This window comes from Salvia splendens, chromosome 9 (assembly GCF_004379255.2).
Source record: "Salvia splendens isolate huo1 chromosome 9, SspV2, whole genome shotgun sequence".
NCBI classification, from domain to species: domain Eukaryota; kingdom Viridiplantae; phylum Streptophyta; class Magnoliopsida; order Lamiales; family Lamiaceae; genus Salvia; species Salvia splendens.
In genome coordinates this window covers 14,181,789-14,191,406 of record NC_056040.1, presented here as the reverse complement: position 1 = coordinate 14,191,406, position 9,618 = coordinate 14,181,789, and the positions used below count along the sequence as shown (strand labels likewise).

The 9,618-nt window shown below is 38.8% G+C and overlaps 2 protein-coding genes across 2 annotated transcripts; one reads left to right on the top strand and one right to left on the bottom strand.

Moving 5' to 3' along the window:
* The first annotated feature begins 2,936 nt into the window (after positions 1–2,936).
* LOC121749190 (putative late blight resistance protein homolog R1B-16) lies at positions 2,937–4,181 on the top strand. The gene has a single exon (XM_042143781.1). It carries the CDS (start codon positions 2,937–2,939, stop codon positions 4,179–4,181), a length of 1,245 nt encoding a protein of 414 aa, XP_041999715.1.
* Positions 4,182–5,571: 1,390 nt separating this feature from the next.
* LOC121746569 (polymerase delta-interacting protein 2-like) lies at positions 5,572–8,810 on the bottom strand. The gene is made up of 6 exons (XM_042140459.1): positions 8,373–8,810; positions 7,185–7,298; positions 7,021–7,101; positions 6,208–6,380; positions 6,017–6,113; positions 5,572–5,912 (listed from the first exon to the last, which is right to left on the bottom strand). Exons 1-6 carry the CDS (start codon positions 8,616–8,618, stop codon positions 5,802–5,804), a joined length of 822 nt encoding a protein of 273 aa, XP_041996393.1. The 5' UTR covers positions 8,619–8,810; the 3' UTR covers positions 5,572–5,801.
* Between the last annotated feature and the right edge of the window lie 808 nt (positions 8,811–9,618).

The window sequence follows — 9,618 nt, the reverse complement described above, 5'->3', positions numbered from 1 at the left end:
TACCTCAACTCAACAAATTCAAAACCTCCAACGGGAACTCATAGAAACGGATTGTAAGAGCATCCAACTCTCTCAGCAACTTCAAACCAGAGCATATGGGAACTAGATATTGATGATAAGGACCATAACAAAGAAGAGAACGCACAGTTGATGCACAACGAACCTCCACTGACTCACATACATCTTTGATGCCAAACAAAACATTATCTACTCTGCCCCTCTGTTTCTCCTCCTACACCGTCACCAAGAACGTTTAAAACGCGACACAATTTCGTCTCACTACCTTCTCTGGTACTCAAGTGCCACAACGAAGAATGAAGGCCACAAGTTTTTATTTGCTCTTCACCAATTGAATTGGGAGATAGACTGCTTTGATATATCATAACCAAAGTATTTGCAACAAGCTCATTTAAACATTCTGTTGCACTAAAAGATTGGGATTCATGTGCATTTTGTTCAAGAAATCCATTTACACTCCACATATTGATCAGCTTAGTTCGAGGAATCTCGTAATTTTGAGGAAAAGCTCCCATATACAGAAAACATAGTTTTAGCAACTCAGTAAAATTGTCATAGCTTGAATACAGTACCTTTGATATTCCATCATAAGCATCCATGAAAAGCTGGTGATTTTTCTTTGCTGCAACTTCGTTCCAATAGTGCAACGTCCTCTCCTTCGAAAACAAGAGCTCTGCAACCTCAACAATCATAAGAGGAAGACCTTCACAATTCTCCGCAATCTTCCTTCCAGCTTTCTCAAATTGATAATTGCACAGCTCTTCACCAAACACGTTCTCACGCAGAAGCTCCCAGCTTTCCTCCTTATCTAAGAAGCACAATTTCGAGACATAATCAGGAAATTTACCATCATGTTCATCTGCTTGCTGCACCCTGGTTATGAGCAACACTCGACTTCCATTTCCCCTCGTATGGAAAAGGCTCCGATTTAAATATTTTGTATTTGCTCGACCAGTTGAAGTGACATGCTGTGTATTTGTTCCATACATCATCCACAACAAAGAGATATCTCTTTCCCTTCAAATTCTCACGCAGGCACCGAGCAATTTCGTGATCTTCACCTTCCGCGAGGAATCGATCGCTTAGATCGGGATTCGGCTTAGCTAGAATGCGCCGCGGGATCTCTTTTAATTGACATTTTCCCCCAATTTTCAGCCACACGTGAAGATCGTAGTGTTTCACGATATCTGAATCTTCGAAAATTTGTGAAGCAAGTGTTGTCTTGCCGATGCCTGCCATCCCAACGAGGACCAAAACGATGGGTGAAATGTGAGATACTCGACGAGTGAGATGGTATTTGAGTTGTTTGTAATGGTCGAAGAAACCAATCATCGTCGATTTGCGCTCAGAAGAAACGATATTCGATGAAACATCTTCTTCATCTTCATCTTCTTTGACGTTGGCAGCGGCGTGCAATGTGTTAAACAACTTTGCAAATGAGTGAATATCTTGGGTGAGATGTTTCACCTCCTCTGCGGAGAATTCGATGTAGCGCACGCTGCTTCCAGATGGCGTGTGCTTGGTCTTCAATGATTGAATTGTGTGTAGTAATTTGGATACTGCGACTTTGATTTGGAGATCCAAACTGGTGGTGGTGCGCAAGAGCAATTTTCTGGCGATTTGTTGAGAGGAGTGGAGTTGGTGGTATGCAAATTCCAAAATTTGATGAGTTTGTGGAGCAAGCGACTTACTAGAAAAAGGATTGTTTATGAGGTCGTCGATGGTGAGCTTGAGTGATATGAATGCATCCAAAGCCCCATTTCGCTGTCTCTCAATCTCAGATGACAGATCTAACCTGAACTGAAACTCCACACTTTCCTTGCTTTTCAAAGATGGCTGGCAATTATTGAAATGGAATGGTTTTGCCAATGTAGTGGAGTGGCACATGATTCATGAATATCAAAATTGATTTTTTATCCCCACTTCAAAATCATATCTTTAAAAATTCTTATGAATTCCTGCCAAACACTCTCATGCCTTGGATCCAAATAATATACTCATCTCCCCTTTTAGGAATGCTCAAAATTATTTACACATGCATAAATTATATAAAAAAGTCTGAGATTGACCTATGTTGTATCATTGAATAGCAGGTGAGCAAGTCTGGACTCCATAAGCTGTGCATTTTGAAGAATTCAAAGAAGTATAGGAAGAGATGGCTTATGCTACTGTGATTTCTCTTAGGCACACCATGGAACGCCTTGCATATTCTTCTCCAGAAATCATTACTCCTTTATACAAGAAAGTGCATTCGCTGCAGCAAAATCTCAAAAGACCGAGAGCCAGCAACACCACGTTGATGGATGCTGGTTATTTTAGTGTAATTCGATTAACTTGATTGATCAATATTATCATAATGAGACATCATATAAGTTTGGAAGTGCGGAGTGCACATTTGTTTGAATTCATTATGATTAGACGGGTGTTCGGGGGCAGCGCCCCCGAGTTGCGGGGTCTAAGGGGCAGAGCCCCTGGCTGATTAAAATCAATTAAGAAATGGAAGAGGCGCAATGCTTCGTGAAGAGACGCGATGTTTCGTTTCAAGCCTCTCCTTATTGATCTTTTCGGTTCAAAGTGTTATCGCAGAATCAACATACGAAACTTCTAAAAAATTTGAATTGTATCCGATCAAATATTGGTAGAACCACCAAATTGATTTGATCTGAAAGTGTTGTTCACGCCTTTCAGTATATCCAGTTGTTCATGTTTTAGTAAATTTCAATAACAATGGATGCCATCGATGAACGAATCCGAGATGTCAGTATCGAGATTCGAAGACGTATTCGAATCATACATCTCAGATTTGTAGCTTCGCAGCTACAAATCTTTGGAGACGAAGTTAAACTCTCCCTAGATCTGCACAATCTGAAACCAGAGATTGATTTCTTCATCGCCGCTTTGAAGAAGATGGAGGAAGAATGCATCATAGAGCTGGAAAAACATTATTGCCTGATGATGAAGAAGAAGATAACGATGATTCATCCACAACTGATTTTGGTGGAGAGAAGTCGGCGATCTTCGGATTATCGGACGTGTACAATGAACTCAGAGATCAACTCACTGTAATCGAACAGTTGCTCAGATTCAAAGCTGTGGCGCTCGTTGGAATGGCTGGCATCGGTAAGACTACTCTTGCTCGGAAACTTTTCGAAGATCCTTTGATTTTAGATTACTTTGAATGCCGCGCGTGGGTGAAAGTAGGGAGAAAATGTCGATTGGAAAAAATCCTAGGGCACATTCTAGCACAATTGGATTCTGATAGATTTGAAATGTGTGATAAGGGTGAAGAAATTTTAGCTAACTCCTTCAGAGAGAGTTTGAAGGGAAAGAGGTTTCTCATTGTGTGGGATGATGTATGGGAAACTAATCTCTTAGTAGAGATTGCAAAGTTGTGTCATTACGACAAAGAAGGAAGTCGAATCTTGCTCACGAGTAGGCTACAACATGTTGGGGGACGAGGCGTAGCAGACTTGCATATGCGTTTGCTGAATATAGAAGAAAGTTGGGATCTTCTTCGTGAGAAGGTGTTTGGGGAAGAATCATGCTCGTATCAACTTGAGAAAGTTGGGAGGAAAGTGGCCGAGAATTGTGAGGGTCTTCCTCTTATGATCGTCAAGGTTGCTGGCTTCCTATCAAAGTATGGAGTAAAAACAGTCCAGTGTTGGAGTGAGGTAATGTCAAGGAAGAATCACAAAGTATACATTGATGCATACAAGGAAACATGTGAGGTAGTTTTTCCAAGCTATGACAACTTGCAATGGCATTTAAAGGCGTGCTTTCTTTATATGGGAGTTTTTCGTCAAAATTATGAGATTCCCCAATCCAAGCTTATCAAGATGTGGATTGCAGAGGGATTTCTCGAATCTTATAACATCCAAGATTTGGAGCATCACAGCAAGGCGTGTCTGAATGAGCTTGTTTCAAATAATCTTGTTATGTTCACCCAACAAAGCTCCATTTCTGTTTTGGAGCAAACTAAAGGAGTCAAGAATTGTAAGCTTCATTCTTGTGTGTGGTATCTGTGCTACAGAGAAGCTATGGAGAACAAGTTTTTCCATGTCTTAAGATACCTTGCTGATGCCCGAGCAGATGGGATTGAGAGGCAGCGTAGATTGGGCATTCACAATAGCGTGCTACTTGGTATTAAAGATGTGCACAATTAATGGTTGAAAATTGTGGTTCCACTGTGCGTTCTCTGCTGTGTTTTGGTGTGTATCATCAATATCAAGTGCCAATATGCTCGTATTTGAAGTTGTTGAGGGTGCTTGATGCTCTTTCAATCCGGATGTACGAGTTCCCAAATGATGTATTGGAACTGGTTCACTTGAGGTACCTTGCCCTCACTTGTGATGGCGAGCTCTCTGGTTCTATATCTAAACTGTTGAATCTTCACTTCTTGATTATTCGTCGACACTTGGGCATCAAATGGTGTGAAGATCCTTCATATTTGCCTATGGAGATATGGGATATGAAAGGATTGAAGCATCTTGAGATCATGGGGTGTGACCTACCACATCCTAATGGTGCATTCTTGTACCACCTTGACACCAGTTTTAAAAGTTAGTTTTGATAGTCTTGCTGAGGGAATTCTTGAAGCAATTCCTAATACGAAGAAATTAGGAGTCCAAATATTGGCACCAAATACTGCAAGCTGCTTTAACCATGTTTCCCATCTGCATAAACTGCAGACAATTAAATGTGTTGTCATGAATCCTGAGTTGGCGTTTGGTTGTGTTCGATCACCTCTTCCTGATTTCTTGAAGCTCCCATTGAGCCTTGTCAAGCTGAGTCTAAGTGGATTCGGATATGAATGGGAATGCATGGAAGCAATCGCTTCGTTGCCAAATCTTCAGGTGCTCAAGTTGCGAAGCTATGCTTTTCAAGGCCTGAGATGGGAAATACAAGAGAATGGATTCTTAAAGCTTCAATTTCTTGCAATTGAAGACACTAATTTGGAAGAATGGGTGGTGGGAAAGGGAAGCTTCCCATGGCTTTGCTGCCTAAGCTTGAAACATTGCTACAATCTGCAAGAAATTCACTGGGAATTTGAATCAGGAGTTTTCACAAAGATTGAATTAGTAGACTGCAATCCTTTAGGCGCGGCATGTCTACAAGAACTGCGAGAGGCGAGATTGAGAAGCAAGCATTACGTCCCTGATATTCTTGTCCATTCTACACGGATGCTAGAAAATCAACGTGCTTCGAGCTAAAGACATAAGTCCACATTAACAATTTCCTGGACTGTGAACAAGTTACAAATAAGACTATATTTTAGACAGAAGCTTCATGCTGGCAAGCCTCGGTTTCTCAGTATTTTTATTTTCATTGCAGTTACAAGGTTACGTTGATTTTGGGCAGAGATGGGAAAATGTTGGAATCAATGAACTGCGCTTCGAGATTATATGAGCTAACAAAACTAAAGCTCAAAAACTCGTGTAAAACCACCTGATAGTTATGGATCATGATCGGTGTCGAGCAACAACAAACATGACAGTCGAAATTCACAGGCAAAACATATACATTAAATACAATGCAGAACAGCACAATGCCAAGTTCAGGAAGAGAATTTCACGAATGCTACCCAATAGGAAGCTATGTTTTCTGAATTTAGTAACACTTATCTATGTAGAGATAGAGGCTCATAATTTATTTTACAAACTACTAATAAAATAGGCATGCCTCTATACACTACATTTGATTTCCACTGATAGCTACCACATACAAAATCAAACAATATCAAAATTCAGTAATAAATACTGGTCTCGTGTGACTTAGGTAGTCTCTCAAATATTATCAACACCATCTCCAAATATTGAAAGAGAAAAGGGGGCAATTACCACGTTGAATGTTCGAGCATTTAGTTTATCGATATGCTTCATCTCATAGTCACCCTCCTATAATCATCACAGACATAATATTGACCCATCAGATTTAGCAAGTTTAATGTCATACATTTATTTTCAAACCATAAAAATAGTAGACAGTGAGAGAGTCTCACCATTCTTCCACTGGGCGTACTCAATGGACAAGCAGATGAATACTCGAAACTAGTGTTGGGAAGTATAACGGGTTGTTCACCTATCACTCCGACACCACTGCAGTGCAATAGCAGAGCGCTCAGTTACACGTAGTAAATTAATAATCACCAACAAAGTGAGGGTTCAAGACATGAAAGTTATCAAAACTTACTGGACACTCTCAGTTTTTCCGTTGGCATCAGTTATAATCCAATGCCTTCTAAGAAGTTGTACAGCGTGATCTGAATTATTTGTTATTCTAATCCTATAAGCGAAAAAATAAAGATCTTTGGAAGGCTGGCTTCGACCTTCAATATAAACACTCCTAACTTGAACTCTGATGCCCTGGAAAAGAATGTGATTAAGTAGCTGTATACATGCTATGAGTACCCATGCCTGGGATAGCACAACACTGGGTGAATAAGAACCAGAACCAGAACCAGAACACAATACGATCACCAAAATACATCTAGCTCCACAAAATTCATCCATTCAACTAAAGAAAAAGTAAAATTCTATGACCAAAATCCCCCATAAGATGATCAGGTTTATCTGATGAATCAAGTTATACGTTATACTCCCTAAGAATCTAATACCTCATGTGATTTTTTTCAAATGCACATGGCGCACTCAAACGTGGCTTTATCAATTGAATATTAGGGGACCAAAAAATAGATCGAGCTATACACTAGCTTAAAAAGTGTGATTATATGACTTGAATTATTTAATGATGCAAAAAAGTGCAGCTTCAAGAGAAGCAAAGCAATGAGCTCATATGATGATATGACAGAGTATATTAGATCTGATCAGTAGTTAGAAAAGCACTAGTGACTACAGTGATAGATCCCCAGTTGAGAAAAGAATTCAGCTTAGGTTGCAGATCAAAGAAATTACATGCCAGCATGAAAGCTAGAAGCCTATTTTATTAATATATCACTCCAGATACAAACTGACAAAATAAAATAGATGAGCGATACTGTCATACCAGGGTTGTTGCATCACTTGAGCACTTCAAGAGAAAATGAGGTTCAATTTCCTTAAGCTCATCACGATAATTAGCTGCATCCTGGAGATAAATAAAAAGAAGCTAATGTGTGTCTAATTGTAACACAGAACGAAAATGTTGTAGCTGCAAGAGTGGGTGTGTACCTCGAATCTTTCCTCTGCAGTGGCCTCTTTTAACAATCTCCGGAGACGCAAAACTGGCTCTTCATCCTCAAATAATTTCAAGGAATCACGAATTCTAGCAGCTTCTTTGTAATCCTATATTAAAAAGAAAAGATAAAACACTAACAGTACAAGACCAGCCCCTATCAGATATTACACCAGAGCATTCATTACTTGGGAAACTATCCAATTGAAACTTAATAAAACTATTAAGGGGGGTTTACTTTGGGTAATAACTTGGATTTACAATACTTACGAATGGGTATTTAAAGGACTACACAATCCAACAAGACTCCAAGACACTATTAAGGGGGGTTTACTTTGGGTAATAACTTGGATTTGCAAAACATAGGAATGGGTATTTAAAGGACTACACAATCCAACAAGACTGAAAGACGCTATCAACAGATGCACAGATTGGTGAAATAATTGTGCTCATCTTTAGTCACTAACTTAAGGAATTGTCATACTCCACCATTATTCTAGCCACGACTAAAGTATTCCGTTGATGTCAACAGAGAAAAAGCTTTCGAATAGATCAACAAGCAGGCAGTATTGCCTACTTTGTGTACATATTGGTCACTTCATACTTCATGTTGTCCACATTAATCGCTTATATCCCCTTCAGCATACCATATTAATAATATATGCCTCGTTCTAGAGCAAATAGTTTACCTAAACCTATTAGCATCCATCCATGGCTCAAACATATTCACAATGGAATGATGAATAGACATAGCCAATATTAACAATTAATAGACATAGGCAAAGGGAGATGCATAATTTTTTCAGGCAACAAAACATGATAATAAATCAAGTTTACAAATTAAACATAGAGTGAAGACACTCACGCATTCACGGCAATTATACATTTAAACTTCAATTTAGTGTCCAAAGTATCTACTAGTTTTCAGTATCAAAGACAAATATATACACATAAAAAAGCATACATATAGTACATGCAAATATGTATAACTGATGTTACACTTTCTGAGGGGCAGCAACCTCACACACCAAATCCGCCATTGGACAAAGCCAACGGAGAAATGATTTCATCAATTCAAAACATTATAATATCAATAAATTTACCACGAGTGTGCTACTTAAGCATTGGATTGAAAATAACAGAAATAAACAGAGAAATGCGCGAATATGAAATATTGGTTCGACCTCAGATTTGGCAGCTACTTCCAACTGCTGCTTCAGCAAGGCGTACGTTTCGGTTCGAGAGAAAATCGAGCTCTGATTGGAGTCCTGAGCCGAGCCTGAACCTGAACTCTGACCGGAGGTACAGCAAGCCACGGTACGAATCAGCCGCAAATTGCAATTTTTGACAATGCTATAACTACTGAGCCTACTCGGAAACGAGAGTGAGTTGAGATCCATAGCCGCCTTAAAGTTGAGACTGTGCATCATTATTTGTGAAATTCCCTCTTTTTCACAAATTTGCTTTGCTCGAATCAATTCGAGTTACTATTATCCACGCAAAGGGAGAACAGCTGGTTCGTTTAATGAAGACACGATGGGTAATTGGGATATTTCGAAAGTGATGCTGCAGTGAAATTTAGGCATTTGTGGAGGAGATGAAGCTCAAGCGCATTGATGGAACGCGTGGTGGATTGTAATGGATTTTTGTATTATGGACTGCAGGACTGTGGATTTTGGGCTTTGCTTATTTTTTGAGGTATTTTGGGCTTTGCCAATTGAAAATGAGTGTTCACAAGGAAAAGGTCGGCCCTAAAATTAATTATACGTATAGTATTTATTCACTAAGATAATATTTGTAAAACTCAATCATGTCAACTCCTACTAAACGATAATGAATACTGCTATTATTTTGTAAGTTCGTAATGTTCTATAGAATGAAACATAGAATCGCCACTTCTTAAAATACTGAAATTTTATTGCTTTTCTTTGAAATAGAGAATTGCCGACATATTATTAATCTCTCAACCAACTTTTTAACTTTTCTTGAATTTTGTTTGATGGGTGTGCCTCCATTAACATCTTGATATGATGTAGCAATATTTCATGCCTAAAATCTAGTAGTTTCCAACCAAACAGAACCTAAAAGTAAAATGGACTATGTTTACCTTATTTTGCATCTTGCCTTATTTCCTATAGTTATACTTATAATACAACGTGTTTGTTTAAATCCTAGCTATTTAGATCCTGAAATTCAATGAATATGTGTATGTGTATTAAGAGGTTGGTTGCACTTGCATACTATATTACTATGAGAATGGATGCAAAGGTTGTAGTGGATTGAATCGGAATGATAAAATTAAAATGATAACTCTAGCACACCATGAATTATTATACACGAAACACACACCTAACCTACTCAATCTCAAATCTCACTGTGCTAAGTTGGCGAAATATTAATGAGGTTCATCATGTAACATGTCAAAATGTG

What these genes read in the sequence shown, in the direction of transcription:
- LOC121749190 (XM_042143781.1), top strand. Translation starts at nt 2,937, where the DNA reads ATGCATCATAGAGCTGGAAAAACATTATTGCCTGATGATGAAGAAGAA.
- LOC121746569 (XM_042140459.1), bottom strand. Translation starts at nt 8,618, where the DNA reads ATGATGCACAGTCTCAACTTTAAGGCGGCTATGGATCTCAACTCACTC. An exon ending in CTGCAGAGGAAAGATTCGAG is followed by an intron (nt 7,102 to 7,184) that starts GTACACACCCAC and finishes ATTTATCTCCAG; the next exon opens with GATGCAGCTAATTATCGTGA. An exon ending in GTACGCCCAGTGGAAGAATG is followed by an intron (nt 5,913 to 6,016) that starts GTGAGACTCTCT and finishes TGATGATTATAG; the next exon opens with GAGGGTGACTATGAGATGAA.